The 20,040-nt window shown below is 32.8% G+C and overlaps 1 protein-coding gene across 8 annotated transcripts in view; it reads right to left on the bottom strand.

Annotated features, from left to right (window-relative positions):
• Positions 1-685: 685 nt before the first annotated feature.
• Positions 686-20,040, bottom strand: part of MAP9 (microtubule associated protein 9) — a 35,389-nt gene continuing 16,034 nt past the window's right edge. For 5 of the 8 annotated variants that reach the window (XM_024356347.3, XM_054683452.2, XM_009448452.4 and 2 more), the window contains exons 7-14: positions 19,073-19,320; positions 16,377-16,447; positions 14,645-14,813; positions 14,000-14,089; positions 12,107-12,268; positions 11,840-11,985; positions 11,524-11,656; positions 5,447-5,931 (exon numbers count right to left, since the gene is read on the bottom strand). In XM_024356347.3, coding sequence (XP_024212115.2) covers positions 5,809-5,931; positions 11,524-11,656; positions 11,840-11,985; positions 12,107-12,268; positions 14,000-14,089; positions 14,645-14,813; positions 16,377-16,447; positions 19,073-19,320 — 1,142 coding nt within the window. In that variant the 3' untranslated portion in view covers positions 5,447-5,808. Of the gene's footprint in view, positions 5,932-11,523; positions 11,657-11,839; positions 11,986-12,106; positions 12,269-13,999; positions 14,090-14,644; positions 14,814-16,376; positions 16,448-19,072; positions 19,321-20,040 lie in introns of all 8 variants that reach the window. The other 3 variants (XM_024356348.3, XM_063809942.1, XM_517499.5) reach the window with 2 other exon arrangements.

Raw genomic sequence — 20,040 nt, forward strand, 5'->3', positions numbered from 1 at the left:
CCATGAACACCATGGAGTTATTTTTAAAAGTTATATGGCCATGCATACAGAAATATAACTGAACTCAACCTCTAGATGGGGATTCATTTCATCATATCTACTTCAAGTGAATGGATTCCATTATTGTGTATGGTTACTACAAGTCTCCCAGAAATCATAATACGATTTGGTTTTAAAAGCATAACAAGAACCCTAAAGCTTATGTCAAAAATATAGTGGGTTCAAGAACAAAATCTGAAATGAAGAGTTACTAGGAGATTTACTTGAACTGTTGCTTTCTTACTCAGTATTCAATCCAGGTTTAAGTCCTTCAGCATCTGACATTCTCCTGGCAACTGTAATTGAATCAATGATGACTCATCTGAGATGAGCAAGTTGGTCCAGTCAGACCAAACAAAAGACATTCTATAATCAGGGGAGAAGTCTTCTCTATATCTCTCTTATATGAGCAAGTAAGTAAGCATTATTATTATTGCTTTGTGGTTTTGAAACTGTGGCCAAATATATGTAAAATTTACCATCTTAACCATTTTTAAGTGTAGGGTTCAGTAGTGTTACATACATTCTCACTGACGTGCAAGTGCTCTCCAGAACTCTCTTCATCCTGCAAAAACTGAAATTCTATACCCATTAAACAACTCACCTTCTATGTCTTATAGTTCTGGAAACATAAAAAGGCATCTAGTTTTATTTATAACATTTCCTTTATTTATCAACAGCAATGATATGACATTACAAAGTGACCCATGACATCTTTTTTAATCTTGCACATGCACTGCAGCAAGGTTAATCCTGTATGTGAAAACTTCTGAGTGACTATCTCAAAGTGTATATGTCATATAACCTGCTGAGTTTTCTGATATTGTAATACTAGATACAAGATGTCTGAATAACTCCTTACATTTATAAATTCTTTTTAATTTTATAGCTTTAATGCGGTCCATCATTTCTAATAATGATATTGGCTACAAGAATAATGATCATATTATTTATCATATAATTTACCATTTGTAAAGCAACAAATTGCCCATTAACAATGAAATTGTAGTTACAGCATCTAAAATTATTAGAAAATTATATTAGCATGGAAATACGTTCATGATATATCACTGAGTGAAAAAAATCTGGCTACCAAATATGTAGTCTGATCTCATTCTTATTTCAAATAATAAAAAATATGTGTATGTTTGAAAATATGCACATTAGTATTTGTATTTTATATATATTATGTACATTATATATATATACATGCATACATATTTGTATATACACACAACACAGGAGAGAGACAGAGTGGGAGAGAGAAAGAGGAGGGAGGAACTATCTCTTCCTTTTTTCTCAGCTTAATTTCAGCTACAGGAGAAAGTACACTAGAAACTAATTAACAGGAAGAGTACAAAATAATATGTTAGTTATAACTATCTTCAGGAGATGAGAACTGGGAACATGGGTGACTTTTGCTTACTTGCATTTTCTAATTATTTAATAATTATATAATTATATTATCTCTCTCTGTAATTTGTGTAGTAAAACATCAGTTTTATATCCAAATTTTTAGTCATTTATAATAAAAGGTATATTAGCATAATATGATTATTTTATCCTTAGCCCACAAATAAAACTCACACATTTCCTAACACTATGGGCATTTTGGAACACAGTCAATAGTGTCACCCAATAAAATAAATCTTGAATGGTTGATTTTAATACACTAAACATTACATGAAAATATGCTATCAAAAAGCAGACATTAATATCTTCTTAATAATTTTTAAAACATCTTAAATTCAATACCAAGAATTTTGCCTACCCAAGTTAACATTATACAATTACATGTAATATACATATTCAAAATGGCATAATCACATGAAATTTTAAAGTAAAAATAACTCAGAGAAACTTCCAGTTTAACATTTACACAGCATTTTATTATCCTATTAGCCAGTGTAAATGCAAACTAGGAAAGTTGATATCTTTCTTTTATGTAAAAGGAAGCATATGGGTTTAAATACCTTTTTATATAGCACTATCAAAATTGGAGTCAAGATTAAATTAGGGAAATCTAAGTTTCTTTTACTAGTTTATTCTTGGGAATGATTATAACTAACACGTAATTTCCCCTACTTTGTGAAATTCCTTTTCTTTATTGTATCTTAGTCCATGACACAGGATTTAAGAAACTTCATTATTTCCCCTCACTTTAAAGTGTAGGTACCCAAATAGCTTTGATCTGGTGGACAGTTATGAAGGCAGCAGTGGAGGAGTAAGGAGATGAATAAGAGGACATGAATCAACTAAATTAATAATAACCACAGTTCAAAAGTTAGTGTGAAAGTTTTATCAATATCGAAATTGTGGAATGGTGAGCAGAATACAACTGGGACCCCTGATACTGAGATCTAACTCTAGATGTACCATAGTTAGTTGTATGAGATTGGACAAGTCAAAGTACTTGACAATCAGTTTCTTCAACTTAGAAATAAAACAGTTTAGGCCAGGTTTATTAAAGTATTAAAACCCCTTTCAGAGGCATAGTTCTATAACTCTAAGGAACATAAGACTGTGGATACCTATCTACTGTCAGGTACTGCTTTGGCAGCAGTGAAAATATCAGTTTCAATATAACTTTAAACAATAAATGGACTAACACTTTTGAAGTATGAAGCAAATACAAACCACTGGAATATTTTTATCCCATAAATCGTTACTTTCTTTCATTAAGAAAACTTTAACCTCTTGATCTAAAATGCCATATTGCATCTTTTAAGTTACATAGCATTACCACTTTCTTCATTATTATGAAATTTAAATTCTGTATACTACTTTATTATTTAGTATTAATATTTAAATTTATCCACAAATGTGCTTTCTAAGGAAACTTGTTTTAAGTAATGTTTTAAAATATTCATAAAATTTGTTTTCTTTACTTTGAGATCTCTGCATTCTTTAAGTGATCAACGCAATTTATAAAACCGGAACTTTTATATGAAAGTCTATATACTTTTAATGTCCTTAATTTGAATTAAACATTCCCTTATAATACAAATTAATGTAAACCTAATGAGTAAATATCTATATTGACATGACATACTTCCTAAGGAAATATGGGAAAATCATACCTTTTAAATAGGTAAATGTATATTCAAGAGAATATTACCAAGCTTGATTCTCTCCCTTGGATCTTAGGAAGTAAACAACAGTACTGTATTTTCACCCACCTCCCCGAACTCAGCTTTATTTGTGCTAGAAGAGGTGATTTTATTCAACTAGTTAATTTCAGTGCAGGTTGCTGTAAACAGGAAATAATATGTTATTTATCATAGTAAGACAAAAAAAATTTGAAGTGAATGACTTGTTGGGTCTATGCAAACACCTCATCCTACCTCAGAAGCAATCCTAAGAAATTAATACTTACTCAGCTTCCTTTTTAGGAAGGCCCTAATACAAGGCATCTTTCTGTTTTTTTTTTTTGTTTGTTTTGTTTTTTTGTTTTGAGTGTTACAGCCTGGACTGGCCAGCAAGACAGAAATTTCTTCTTCCTAAAAATGTGTAATGTCAAATAACCATTATCAACCCTATCTATGTTAATGTTCTCACACTCATGAAATGGGGAAATGTAGGGCTCATGGTAATAAATCAATAATGACAACAATGAACATTTAAGTCCTTATTATGTGTCAAATACTTCACATTAATTAACTCAGTTCTCACAACAACCTAAGAAGTAATAACGGTTAGCCACTAAATATGATAATGTAGAAGAAAATAATTGGAAAGTAAATAAATAATGTGAAATCTATAAGATACACATTCATGATCTCACATCCCCAAAAGTAGCTGTATCTTTTTCAGTTTTTTTCCTTTTACTTCCCTGGAATTTGTAAATATCTTTTCAGCTCTAAACAGCTAATACAATAAACACTTAATCTATTTTGGCAGGCACTGTTTTTGGTACTATGGGGGACACAGGAATGAGTAAGAGAGGTCCTAAATTCCATGCTGATACTACATATTGCTGATAATCAGATCAATTTCATAAAGTATTACAGTTCTGGCCATATAGAAAGGGTTCTAGTTTTATCTATGAAATTTCTCTTAATTGTCTATAGCACTGATACAATCTTACAAAGCTGCCTATGACATCTTATCTTGCACATGCACTGCAGCAAGAAGGCTGACGCTCAGTATGTGGAACGTCTGGAGTGACCATCTCAAAGCCTTTGTCACATAACTTGCTGAGTTTTCTGATATTCTGATAGTAGTTATAAGATGCCTGAGTAACTCATGAAATCTTATGGATTTTTATCTCACTTTATAGATTTAATGACCTCCACCATCTCTAAGAACAAGCAGCTATTTCTGTAGAGAAAGATCATCTTTGGATAACAATACATGATTTTAGGCTCTAAAAGTTAAAACGTGTTTGTAATGTTGATATTATGCAGAGGTCTTGACAGAACTTGGCAGTCTCTGAGGCTACAGAGAAGTGTGAAAAAGAGCATAGAGATTTCAGAAGGAGGCAGATTCAGTCAGACGTACTGAATCCCGTTTGATCTCAACTCAGGCACACTCCAGATGGACGGTAAGTTACTTGGTTTATCTGAGCGTCAGTATTTTTATATGTAAGATGAAGCCGGTAACACCTACCCTGAAAAGTTGTTGTAAAGATGTTAAATACATTTGTAAAGGTCCAGTAGAGATTATATATTAGATGCTCAATAAATAGGAACTGTATATTCTCATCCATCATCTCCTCATTGCACAACTGACTAATGCATTTCAGCTCCGTGAGCATACACTTGGTCTGTCTTAAACCAGATGACCAGGTCAAGTATGAGACCAGTTACTACGAGGACATGCAGAGATCAAATAAATAAATAAATAAATAAAGGCTTTGTGGACATTGTCAACATATTTACCTTCCCATACAGCTGTCTGCTGAATATAAGCTATAAAACAGGACTAGCTAAGATGACAATAATTGCCTAAATCACCTTTATGGCTTTAGTCTGGAAAATAATTATAGTGATAATGACCTTGAACTCCTGTGGAATTTCCATAACCAATACATAAGTATATCACTACTGTGACATTGATGTCTTTCGGTATCACTGAAATAATAAAGTGAGATAGAATTCAGAAAGAAAAATTTCAGAGGTGGACTCATTATAAAGTACCTATGATTGTCATATAAGCCTGGAACAGATAAAGTACACTCATATTAAAACATAAGGCAAAATTCTTAAATAAAAAGCCTTGATGATTAGAGTTCTACTGAACTACTGCCTCAACTGATGAAAATTCTAACTTGCACAGTACAAATGCAACTGCTTTGAGCTAAACATCATTTTCAGAAGGAATAATATATGCGCACTTCCCAGCGACCCTTCATTTAAAAATCTGAATCTAGATTCACAATCATCCACAAAAGGAATAATTTCTATCATTATGGTACCTAGATGATTTCCTTTTTATTACTGGAATTAAATATACTTAAATAACATACAGAGCTTAATGAAAAAGATCATGAATCACTCCACCATAAGAATTATCAGGACATGATAAAATCTTATGTATCTTAATGGTAAAAACAATCTGATTATTAGGTCTTTGTTTGAGGCAGTTTATCTACAGTTCAAAAAAATGCTTTCACTGATTACATTCCAAACTATTTCTTTCATTGTCAGCAGGAGTGTCTGGCATTTAACTAAAATATATTCCTCTAACTATAAATAATTGAATGGTTTTAAATCTATGGCTAATATTGGCAAACCGATAAATAACTAAATAATGTAAGAACTAGAATTGTCAAAACACTTTTGCGAACACAGTTCTGCTTGGAGGGCTCCACGGAGGAAGTGCCTCACTTTCAAGAAAGGAATGACGTTTCTTCTGTTTTCGTTCAATTCTTTCTTGTTTTTCCTTATTTTCCTAAAGAGAAAATAGAACACTATAAATTTATGTACATATATGATTATTATTTTCAAATCAGGTTGCTTGCTGAAGAACAAAATAATCCATTATAGGATATTTATATATCACTTCCTAGTTTAACAGATCATAAAGAAATAACAGGTAGGGCCAGGCATGGTGGCTCATGCCAGTAATCCCAGAACTTTAGGAGACTAAGGTGGGTGGATTGTTTGAGCCTGGGAGTTCGAGACCAGCCTGGGAAACATGGTGAAACATCATCTCTACAAAACAACACAAAAATTAGCCAGGTGTGGCAGTGCACACCTATAGTCCCAGCTACTTAGGAGGCTGAGATGGGAGGATTGCTTGAGCCTGGGAGGTGGAGGTTGCAGTGAGCCGAGATTGCACCACTGCACTCCAGCCTGGGCAACAGAGTGAGACCCTGTCTCAAAAAAACAAACAAACAAAAAATGGAAGCAAGAAAAAAATTAGTAAACATTGTCAATTTGCAAGTATTAATATCACTTAATTTTTTAAACTTTAAAAGTGAAAACATTAAAAAAGAATTGTATAAAATACAAAAAAAGACCTATAATTATAACTCAAATATAGTAACTATTATAAGTTGGTGGTGACTTCGTGAGAACAAATTCTCAGAAGTAAATTTACTGGGTGCAAAGTTTCAATATGTCATGACAGTATGAGATACTTCAAATTTTTTACAAATAGTTAAAAATTCTGCCTCATGTTTCTTTATTATTGAACTTGAGCACATTTTCAAACATTTCTTTAGCCTTTTGTAAATTTTCTGCTCAATTATTTGGCCCATTTAAATGTATGGTATTTGCCTTTAATTTTTAGTAATTTGTGTACTTTCCTATAATAAATATTAATATCTTTGCATCAAACATTTTGCCTACCTTTGTGAGTCATTTTGGATTGTTACACAATGTATACAATGTAGATGGAAACATCACACTGTATTCCATAAATATGTGCACTTTTTATGTGTCATTTGCAAATAAAAATAATTTTTTAAAATCCCAACACACAGATATGGTCCCTGTCCCCCAGGGAACTTTCAAAATGGACAGAAACAAACAAGAAAATAAACAACAGATAATTCCAAATTGTGTGAATTTCTCTGAAACATGTTTTAAAACTATGAGAAGGAATAAAAAAGAGTATTTACTTTCAACAAAAAATGGACTCAGGGAAAGTCCCTTTGAAGTGTGACATGATGGATAAGAGAAGCCACTCGTGATAAATATCGGGGACGAGCTTTGCTTGCAAACAGTAGTGGTGAGGGCTCTGAGAGTGGGGAAAAAAATGTGTGCTGTGGGAGGAAACAAAAATATCCATTGTGACTAAGGCTTGGCAGAAGGCAGGAGACAAGAAACGGAAGAGGGGCACCAGGTGAGAAAAAAATGGATGAGGACTAAGATTATATGGGGCTTGGCAGGCCATGTTAACATGCAGAACTCAGGTAAAAGAATTCAACGAATGACACAGAAGCCAGGCAGAGAAGTGAGGGGAACACCAGGGAAGCATGACAGCCAAAGGAGGTGACAGCTGCAGGATGAGGAAATCAACACTGTAGAATGCTGAGATATTCTGAAATGGGACAGAAACACACAATAGACCGTCTAGATGCAAACCTGTAACTTTCAAAGTGTGATTTTGGTGTAGTGATGAGGACAAAGACAAAACTGAAGTGGGAAGTGAATGAAAAGGATATAAGGAACTAAGGAAGTATAAGTAAAACTTTCTAGATGTTTCACTATAAAGAAAAGCAGACAAAAGTAGGCCCACAGACAGAGAGAAATGCAGAGTTCAGAGAGTGTATTTTTATGGAAGATTATGTATCCTGGAACATGATGGGAACAATTCAGAACAGTAGAAATAATGATGATTCACAGAAGTGGAATGGTAAATTTATATTTTATTGCTTGATAGGGATAGTCCTACTTCATATTATTCTCATATTATATCCCATATTTTTATTCCACAGATGAATTTGAGAATCATTTCATTTCCCTTCATGTCCTCCCGTCAAAGAAATAACTAAGTATCTGCGCCTAATACGCAGTCTAATACGTCTAATACGCAGATACTTAGTTATTTCTTTGATGGGAGGACATGAAGGGAAATGAAATGATTCTCAAATTCATCTGTGGAATAAAAATATGGGATATAATATTTTATAGTATAATAATACTTGAAATATTAGTAGGATCTGGTCTTTCCATCTTACAACTTGGATTGTGACTAAGGCTTGGCAGAAGGCAGGAGACAAGAAATGGAAGAGGGGCACCAGGTGTCCCTCTATGTCTCTGCTAACACTATAAGGTTTGGTGGTTTCTTCATCTTGGTATTTTTCTCATATTCCTCAAGGAGCAGGAAAACCCTTAGTGAAACCTGCCTCTGCAGGTTGATGGCTTGGGAGGAAAGGCATTATGGAAAATGATTAGGTATGTATGCATCTTTTCATCAGTATATATATAAATGCCACAAGAATAATATGGCAATACAGGACAAGCTTTCCATTCACATGTAACAAACAAAGTGAAGTGGGAGGTTTGTTTTTTTTTTTGTCAATGTTAACACCCATATCCTCATTCCATGTCATAAGAATGCTTGCATGTTTGTTTGCTTGCTATTTCTAATAAGGCAAAGAGGAAACTTCCTTTCAGAATTTTAATTGAGAAAAGCAAAGCTGTAATTAGATCATCTTCAATCATTTTAATATTTTAGAGACAGACCATCTAGCTAGGCGGAAGAAAAGCAGTGACCAGACTGTGTCCACAGAAATTGACTGAATAAATCTCTTTTTGTAATTTCACTTAACATGGGGGGGCAGTAACTTGAAATATGCTTCATCTTACTAGCAGGGAGCTGTAAAGCCAGGGTAGCAAATAGACAATTATATTAACTGTAATATCAATTCAAAAGAATCAATAGTCACCTTGATAGTAATTAAAAGAACCTTGTTAAAAAGTCCTTCAGACATTTATCTGTGGAAAACTGAGCTTTTTGCTTATTTTCTTACTAAAGGTAATGATGAATTAATCTGGTAATTGGCAAGAAAAATATTTTAGTCTTACCTGATCTTTGGCTATTAACTTTCCCCTAAAGCAATTACCCACCAAATGCTTACTGTTCAAACTAGTTTGTATATAAAAAGCTTGAGATGTTGTTTTCCATGAAAACTGAAGTCATTAGACTTCTATACAGGGGCAATTTTTCTATTCTATCTGCAAACAAATTTCAATAAGAATTTGGTAAGAAGGAGAACCGATCTGTAACATGTATGTTTATGTGTTTATAGGTGTACTATATTTGCAGACATTTTACTAGATATCAAACATGTTATTTTGTCTTTGGTCTTTGAGGAATTCTTGTTCTTCAGAGGACTGATGAGAATGACAATGTAATTAAGTGCTATAATTAAAAACAGTATACCTAAATGTGACTTATTAAAGAAATTCTATTCCATTTTCATGAAGATATGGAATTAAAATGGAAAACTCAAATGTTTACATTTAATTTCCCTAACTGATACTAGCAGTCAGTGTACATCTTCTTAATATAAGTGGACTTTAAATTTTTTTTTAGAACATAGCATTATTTAACAGATTAACTTAAGGAAATCATCATGAAACACTACCTTTTTCATTCAAAATTGAACCAATTTTGATTACCTTATTTTATTACTATTTCTCTGCATCGAATTAGCATATAGCAGTACTAAAGTCAACACACAGAGTAAATCCTGTTGGCTTTTGTTAAGATTGCATTAAATGACTTCAGGGAGAGCTGACATCCTTATAACATCATTATAAGGTTAAGTGTGTTTCTGTGCATGGGCAATTCTGATCCATTTTCTCAAGTCTTCATTTGTGTTGTTCAGGAGAGTTCTGCAATTTTCTTTATGTTGGTCTGGCATGTTTCTTAAATTTATTATTGTTTTATCTTTTTATCCTATCTTTAAATCGCTCATTTTGGTCCCATGTACCTTTCTAACTACTGCTGATTCTTAAGTTTATGGAAAAAATAAACAAGACTGGTCAGAAAGACTGTGAAAGAAGAACTATAAAGGGAGATGAATCCAAGCAGATATTTAGACATATCAAGCCTAATAATGGAAGTGTGGCACTGGAATCACGAGACTGACCAATGAAACAGAAAGTTAAGAAACAGACCCGAAAACATGAGAAGGTATCATATAACAGAAGTAGCACCTCAAATCAATGGGTAAAAATGGGCTACTTTATAAAGGATACATTTGGAAAAACTAAAGTTGAAATCATATTTCCCACCATGTATCAGGGCAAATTCCAAGCAGAACAAATGTTAAAACATTAAGATATTAAAGTCACAAAGTTGTTAGAAGAAAAATAAGAGAATTCTGTTTAACCTCAAATTGTGTAGGTCTTTTCAACTATGCTTGAAAATCAAAAGCCAAAAAAAAAAAAAACACATAAATTTGACACCTAAAATTTAAATTCTTCATGGCATAAGATACTATAAGGAAAGCCGGGAAACCAACAATATAGTGGGGGTAAATATTTGCAACTCATATAAAAAATGATAGGCTAATTTCCCCAGTACAAAACAAAAGATTCTAGAAATCAGTAAGGAAAAAAAACCAACAATCTAATAGAAAAGTGTGCAAAGTCTATGAAATGACAATTTACAGAGAAAATAATAGATAAATGGCCTGTATACAAATGAAAAGATATTCAAGCTCAATTCTAACCAGAGAAATGCAAATCAAAAATAACCTGGATGATTTAGTTGATTGGTATGAGTTGTTTTAAAGTTTGATAGGAAACCTGACTGGATAGACTTCTAGTGCAAAAATACTATAATTTTGGTTGCTGAATCATATGAATATGTTAACTATTCATACGAATGTGTTACCTACTTATGTAAAGTATTTATTCATAGTAATGTATTACTTATATAAACATGGACAAAATGCATATTTATATTGATATTCTAAAATGGAAAATAATATTTTGCTTGACATCAACAAAAAGTAACTTTTATAAAGATAAGTAAAGTGAAATCAAATATATACACCTATCTGGTTCAGCTAGCTATTGCTCCTCCTAAACCTCAAACCTGCTCTCTTTCATTAAAAATTCCTAAATAAGAGATTCTCCTTGAGGTCATCAGAAACATCAAAAGAGAATAAAAGATGGAATAATTTTCTCACTATTAAGTTCAGTGTTACTTTTTGTCATGACCAAGTTCCACCACGTAGTACCCTCAATAGTAAACTTGTCTTCTTTCTATGTTAGATGTGAGAATCACAGCAAAGGAAGAATGGGCATGAATAGTAAATGGTAAATGTGGGGATGCAGGTAAGGAAGAAGATTATAACAAGTTTTCAGCCTGGGTGTTTGAGGGAATAGTAGAAACATTAATAGAAATGACTAAATCAAAGAAAATATGCTATATGCAGGAGGAGAGCTTGAATTCAACAAAGCAGATTCCAGGTAGAAATGATCAGTAGGTCTGCAGCAAATAGAATTAGAATTAGGGACAGAAAAGACACAAAAGGTACATGAAAAAGACAAAAGTGCATTGACAAATAATACCTACCAGCCATTTTTCATATTCATCAATAGCTTGTTTATCTTTATCTTTTTTCTCAGCTCTTTTCAGTTCTTCCTTTCTTTTCTCATTTATTTTTTCTTTTTCCTTTTGCTTGAAAAAAGCTTCCTTTTTTTCATTCCTATAGAGCATAGTATAAAACACTGGAGAGTTAAAGGAAAATACATAATAAAGATTACCTAGTACATCTTTGACAGTAATGAAATTGAAATGCATTACTAAATTTCAAGTAAATAAATTTTATAAAATCCTGAAGTGTTACTATAATTTAAAATATATCAAAATATTTATGATTTTGGATTACCATTTCTCAACAGCAGTTAAATTATCTTTCTTTTTCTCGGCAACAGTTTCCTCCTCTTTCTGTTTCTTTGCTCTTTCATATTCTCTCTCCTTTCTATTTTTCTCTTTAAGATATTCCATCTTTTTCTCTTTCCATTTTTCAAAAGCCTGAAAAAGTTCAGAATAATTTTCTTACTGTGAATATTTGAAAATAAATAAAAATATGGTTAATCATTAATTTGGATTTCAAACGTTTTAAAATAATTAAGATGTGCAAAGTTCTGAATACTTGTAGTGCTTCTCCTTTTCTTGCAGCATTTTCTTCTTCAGTTTTCTTCTTGTTTTTTTCTTCAAGCCTCTTTTTGGCAGCTATTTTCTTTGCTTCCTTTTCTTTCATAGCCTTCCAGGCCTCAAATGATGCTAATGCTTCTTCTCTTTTAGCAGCTTTTTTCTACAGTGGAAAAAATAATAGAGTGATATACATATATATGTATATATACATAGACACAAATATGGCTAGATATAAATATACACATATACATTTATCTTTAGTCCTCTGATATTCATTATACTTAGAAATTAACTTTCAAAGTAGGTAATTGATTTAGAATGGCTTAGATAAGTTAATTTACAAAGAATGTTATCTGAATTATTCATTGGTTTTAAAACGTCCTTTTCTAAAAACATTTATCACATATTGACCTATTAATGAGAAAGATGTCAACTATTATTTTTGAAAGTGTACTAAACAAATTATATCAAAATAAACTGTAATAGGCTAAGTGGTATAGTCAAATTTTCGTAATAAAATATTTGAAAAAAAATCAGTAAAGTTATGGGCTTCTAAAGTAAGTTAGAGTAAGGCAAATTGGCCAAGCCATGCAGTAAGATGCAGATTTTTGGTTTAAATCTTAATTTTGAATAGTATCAAAACATAAAGTTCTTACTGCACAAATGTATCCCAAATGTTGAAAGTATGTGCTCGACTGAAAAATAGGTTGGAGACTGTATAGCAAGTTATGTTATTATTTTACTTCCTTCAATCTAATCCCATAATATTCTGTTTGCTTTATTGTTCAATATTAAATGACATAAAACCTTAACATTGGGGTAACATAATTTAGAAGTCAAAGTACTATCTACCTCACAGAGCTACGAAAATCAAATGAGAAGGGGTATGGCACTGACCACAGCAGCATACTGCTATGAACGTGGTTAACAGATAGACAGGCACGCCCCCTGGAGGGCTGCTCCCTTCACTACTGACGCATTATCGTGCAGTTCACTTTGGAAAATATTTTTCTTCTAAATCTATTTTTAGTACTGAACAGCACACTGGAGTTTTTGTCCAGAAGTTTGACTTTAGAAGATAAGAAATAACTGAGCGTACAAGCAGGAGTTAGAGGAAGAGACTCAGTACAGAAGAGACAGGAACAAAAGTTCACCTCCATTCAATGGGAAAGGATACAGATCAAGAGTTCAGGTAGGGGTTGGACTTGAAGATACTTATAAAATTCAAGAGAGAAAAGAGGAAAATTGAAGGCTAACTAGTGTCTAATGATCCTTTATCTTGTCGTGCCTTTTTTTTTTTTTTTTTGAGACAGAGTCTCTGTCACCTAGGCTGGAGTACAGTGGCACGATCTCAGCTAACTGCAACCTCCGCCTCCCGGGTTCAAGTGATCCTACCACCTCAGCCTCCTGAGTAGCTGGGATTACAGGTGCCCACCACCATCCCTGGCTAATTTTTGTATTTTTAGTAGAGATGGGGTTTCACCACATTGCCCAGGCTGGTGTCGAACTCCAGACCTCAAGGAATCCCATCTGCCTTGGCCTCCCAAAGTGCTGGGATTACAGGCGTGAGCCACAGTACCTGGCCTTCTTGGTTAAGTTCTAAATGAAATCAACTTTTAAAAGTGAATTAGGTGCTCATAAACAATAATAACTTCATAATCAGCAGGAACAAAGCTATCCTATGCAAATACAAAATTAAAATCTGTTTTCATGTAAAACAGTTATATCAAACTAAAATGTATAAAGTAAAACAGAAGTAAAACCAGAAATCATTTCTTTAATATACAAGTTATTTTGCCATTTAAAAAGCTGATTTAGAAAAGTTATATATTCAGGGATATTTTACTGAAATAAAAATCCAAAACATTTTTACTTCTATATGTCAGAATACCTGTTCATTTTGGATCCTTAAGTTTTCACTTTCAATTCTTTTTATTCTGTGCATTTCATGTAAATATACATTTTTCTTTTCTAACCACTCCTATGAGAACAAGAAAAAGGTCATATAATATTTAAAATTTCTTAAGTGAATTAGAATTCTTTATATTAACATTTTCTCTGAAATTCGCATGTACAATTTTCTAAAGTATACTATTCTACTTTAAAAAAGACAAAAAAAGACTTTTAGAATTGTGAATAAATTAATACAATCTTTTTTCTATGTACGCCTAACAACATCTCAGGAAAGAAAAAATTTAATAACTTTTTGTTCATAATAACTCCTTTTGTTCATATAAACTTCAAGAAGAAAAAAATGAAAACATATATAGACTTTACAATGTTTTGGCTTGTGCTGTATTTCTATAAATTGCAATGGCATATTCTTTCTTTAAAAACAACTATGGTCAGTTATGCAAAGTGTGGAAGCAAATAATTTAGTAAAATATGATTACTCATGTATTAAAAGGAAACTCTTTCTCAATAAATTTAAGTATTAAACCAGCATTTTCTATCAGGATTACTTTATTCTTTATAAACAGTGTAGGCTTATGAAAGTGATCATTCTTCTCCTCTTAAAAATATTTGCCTTTTTTACCTGATAAACAGCTGCCCTTATGTTATCTGCTCTATCAGGTTCTATGCTCTGTTTCTGTGAAGGTTTTTGGTCCAAGACTTTTAAAGTCCCTAAATAGTGAGAAGAGGTAGTTGTCGATGGAGTTCTCCTTTTAGAACTAGATTTCTTCAAAAACTCAGAGGTCATTAATCTGAAAAGATCCAAATGAATCAAGACAAAATATTACAATTGCATTTGGTAGAAGAGAGATCTGTTAGAATATGCACGTATAATATTTGAAAACTGGCCAGGCATGATGGCTCACACCTGTAATCCCAGCACTTTGGAAGGCCAAAGTGGGTGGATGACTTGAGCTCATCCTGTTGGGCTGTTGACCAGCCTGGGCAACATGGTGAAACCCTGTCTCTACCAAAAATACAAAAAATTAGCTGGCGTGGTAGCACATGCCTGTAGTCATAGCTACCCTGGAGGCTGAGGTGGGAGGATAGCTTGAGCCCAGGAGGCAGAGGTTGCAGTGAGCAGAGATCATGCCACTGCACTCCAGCCTGAGCAACAGAGTGAGACTCCATCTCAAAAAAAAAATTGAAAACTACATTATAATTTAACAAATTATAATTACTTTGAAAATGATGTAGGTAAAATGTACAGTCTTAGTATACAAAGAATATTAAATTATGTAGAAGGGGACATAACTTAAATATGTCCCCTTCAACATAATTTAAATTTTATAACTTTAAGTTATATAGCTTTAAAATGATTGCTCTTTTTAAATATTTGTAATTAGAAACTTAAGAAATATGGACCACTTCTCAAGTTACATGGAAAAAACAATACAGTAGGTTATAATCACTCTTTTAATATTTTCTTTCATCATTTTGTTACATGAAGCATTCCAAATATAAAATTAGAAAGAATAGTACTATCTATATCAGGGATTGGTGGGAAAATTTGGCCAGCCATTGGTTTTGATATACAAAGTTTATTGCACCATAGCTGTAATCATTCATGTTAAGTTTTGCCTGTGGCTGCTTTCCTGTTAAAATAGCAGAAATGAGTAGTTCCAATACAGACTGTATCGCCTACAAAGCCTAAAATATGCACTAACTGGCCATTTACAGAAAAAGCTTGCTAGCTCTGTTTTATTTGATTAATGATAATTTGGCTAACGATAATTTTAAAGATTCAGAAGGTTTTTGATTAGCACTTATGAGTTAGGCATTCATTATCACTGGTGTGAATGAAGCTATACAGATAATCATTTTAATAAACCTACTTAGTTCATAGATTCTGAAGGCTTTCAGTACAATTTCTCATGTTAGACAATGATACTTGATAATGAATAAGTATCATTGCTAGACTTCAGCTTTATTACCATTTTATATTGCTTGTCTCAGGAAAAGTAGGAGAAAGAAGCTCTATTCCAGAAGCAGTCTGGAGCACAAAGAATCCCTAATCACTGACATTAAGACAGAAGAAAAATATTCCTAGGACGATCCTGGAGAGCAAAGGTATTGCATAAACATTCCAGGCACTAAAACAATCAGTAATAGACTTACTTTTTATAAATTACTTTATTTCAAATAATATCATCAACCAAGGGGTTTTATCATGAAGTAACTACTTTCATTTTATGAAATGGAAATAAAAAGAAAATACAGTAACACCAAATGAAATTTACTTTATGAAAGTTAAATTAAAACTAGCTTTGCTAGAATGCAAGCCCATAAATGACAAATATTGGTAACTTTATTACCTGGCAGATGCACTGGATGCTCTATTATTTGTTGACTTTTTATTCTTTATATTTCTATCTTCAATTGTTTTCTATTAAACAGAAAATGCCAAAGATGATTTATTCATGACAACTATCCTTTTTAGGCTTAGAAGCCAAACTGCCAGTAAATCACTATTCTTTAAGCGTCTACTATGTGTCAAACACAGTAGACATTGGGAGCAAATCAGCGAATAAAATGCCCTTAAGAATATTAAATTCTAGAGACAGATGACCAAAAATAAATATATAAGCAAACATGGCTCATGAAGGACATAAAATAGTGTGCAATGACAGAGAATGACTAGAGTGGGGCTGAGGAGCTGCTTTAAAGAAGTTGGTCAGGGAAGGCTGTCCTGAGGGGCTGACATCAGAGCTAAGAGTGCAAAGGGCCCACCGGAAGGTCTATGAAAGAAAGAAACAGCAAGTGGTAAAAGCCTGAGAAGGGACGGAGCCTGTTATCTCTGAAAAACAGAAAGAGGTGAATGGAGCTGAAGCATAGTGAATGGCAGGGAAAGCGGAGGAAGACGGGGTCAGGGAAGAACCAGGTGAGATCACTAGGCAGCGATGAGGAGTCTGGATGGAATTCTTGTGATGAGAAACCAACAAAAAGACTTCAATGGAGAATAATTATATTTCTGTTTAGAAAAGGTCATTCAGTAGAGAGTAAGAATGAAGCCAAGGGTCCAGTCAAAAGAAACAAGTTACAACCTTACTTGTTACATATGAAATGCCTGTTCTAATTTAGAATTGCCTCTATTAGACATTCTACAATCCTGTCTATAAACTCCGGAATATCCTTTCTTCTTTTAAGGAACAACTTTTCTACTTTACACAGACTGATGGGTGCTAGTGGTAAAGTGAGAGCACAGACATAATAAACACATCCCTAACTTAGCAGTAGTGTTTTTTTCCTAAAGAAATTAGCTAAGGATGATATACCTGGAACATGACTTAATGAACCTCCTTCATCAATTTTAAGAAAAGCTTGTATTTTATGTTATAAAAGTATTGCTCAAACACAAATTTTCAGCTAGCCCTGTTTTCTTCCGCTGATAATAAATACACAGAGCTGCTAGCTAATTGCAGCTACAAGAGATAATGACAAATTCAGGAGAAACAAAGACTGAAAATGCTACACCATAAATTTTTAAAGTATAGCACTCAGGCACAATTTAGTGTAGGGACAAGTAATCCTACATATTACATATCTGTTTCTTAAGGTTAGAATAATAATGTTCCCCTCAACAACAACAACAAAAAACAAATAACCCCACTAAAAAGAGGGCAAAAAACATGAATAGACTTTTTGAAAAGAAGACATACAAGTGGCCAAGAAACATGAAAAAAAAAGTTCACCATCACTAATCATCAGAGAAACACAAATTAAAACCACAGTGAGATATATTATACTAGTCAGAATATTTAGCTATTATTAAAAAGTTTAAAAAGTAACAGATGTTGGTGAGAACACAGAGAAAAGGGAATGCTTGTATACTCTTGGTAAGAATGTAAATTAGTACAATCTTTATGGAAAATAGTTTGGGGATTTCTTAAGGAACTAAAAATAGAACTACCACTCAATCCAGCAACCCCACTGTGAGTATCTGCCAAAAGGAAAATAAATCATTATATAAAAAAGATACCTGCACTCATGTTTATCACACCACTAGTCACAATAGCAAAGATATGGAATCAACCTAAATGTACATCAACATATGATTGTATAAAGAAAATGTGTATACACACACACACACACACACACAGGAATACTATTCAGCCACACAGAAAAGAAATAATATCTTTTACAACAACATGGATGGAACTGGAGGCTATTACCTTAAGTGAAATAAATCAGAAACAGAAAGTCAAATGGTACATGTTCTCACTTACAAGTCAGAGCTAAATCATGTGTACACATGTATATAGAGTATGGAATAATAGATAATGGAGACTAGGAAAGGTGAGAGGGAGGTGCGGGATGAGAAATTACTTAATGGGTACAATGTACATTTTAGTTTATACTAAAAGTCTGACTTTACCACTACACAATATATCCATGTAACAAAAAAGCACTTGTAACCATTAAATTTACATGAATTGAAAAAAGAAAAAACAAAGCAACTTCATCACCTCTGGAGGTTGCCAGGGCACCAGTTCATTATTTTGAAAATTAGGAAATAAAGGCAAAGGATCAAATACGAATAATAATACTAATGTTCCTGATGATAACCATCTATTTTAAAGAAGCACAGATGTTGATAAACATTTCTTTAAGATTTTTGTTAAAATTGTTAACACGTTTTAAAACAATATCCAAAAACATAACTCTAATTTAAAATCTCAGAAATTATTCCAGACAGTTATATTTTTAAAATATGAAGACCTATGGAAACATATACACTATGAGTATGCATTTCTGAGACATTTAAAAGTATATTATGATCACACACCTCTGATAATTTTTAAACACTGGGTTTCATTATATTCACTACAAACTTTCCTTAAAGTTAAATTTTATTGGATTAAGTAAGAACCATGTGACAATACAATATCACTATCAAAATATAAATTTTCCACTGGTAATTCAGAAGTATATAATACAGAAGATAAAATTTCTTAAAGTTCTATTTCAAGTTTTAAGCTGTAGTATGAAAAGTATGAATTTTTACAAATACCTTTGAAGATGCTGTTGCACTGGTAGATATTAAGATACTCTGAGATTTAGATAGTAGTGGACCAACTGTTCTGTCATCATCCATAATCAGTTCCGCTTTTGCCTTTTCTTCTTCAAGGTCATCAGCAGTCACTTGACTTTCCTTGGATTTCTCAACTGCAGTAGTCACATGGTCTGCTGAAAATGAATTCTCTTTATTTTCATCTGATTTCAAGGAATTATGGTTTTCAGTGATTTCTTCATTTGGATCTATTTTGAGACAGAGTAATAGCATTAAAACCCCCTTCTGAATTAATAAGGTAAATACTTGATTCATTTACTTTCTTTTAAATGAGGACTATCTATAAACTCTTTTCTTGTAAAATATGAAGAAAACTTATATTAAACTTGCATAAACTCTTTTCGAAAGTGATTTACAAAAAAAAAATAGTCTAGGCTTAACTAATGAAGCACTTAACAAATCTAGTACTTAGAAAAATAGCATATTAATAAACAGAATGGAATAACTACCCTAAAACAACGACATGTCAAAAGAGCTTGTTGATATACAAACCAAGTAAGTGAGATGACAATACTTGTTTAACTCTAAAGCCTGAGTTTCTTAGCTGGAACAACATGCTGCATAAGAAGGTGTCACACCTCTCTAGGCTACTACAGTTACTAGTAGTACAATTGTTGAATTGTATAGCTGCAGAAAGAACCAAGAATTAATGCAATTTTACACAGTCTCTAATGAGTTTCATCTCACCAAGATGTAGTACTTCCTCTGATACCATAAGGGGCAATAAAGACAAGCCTATTGCTTATCCTCTCAGTGCTCCAAGAAACAGGCTCAAGCTCTGGCATAAGAAGATTCAGTTTTGCATTTATAGAATTGCTTCTACTATTCTGATTTTACCACATTTTGGAATGGGATCACCAACTTTCAGTTCTACCAACGTCCACCTTGCAGCTAAACCTGAATCTTTA

Source organism: Pan troglodytes, chromosome 3 (genome assembly GCF_028858775.2).
Source record: "Pan troglodytes isolate AG18354 chromosome 3, NHGRI_mPanTro3-v2.0_pri, whole genome shotgun sequence".
NCBI lineage: Eukaryota > Metazoa > Chordata > Mammalia > Primates > Hominidae > Pan > Pan troglodytes.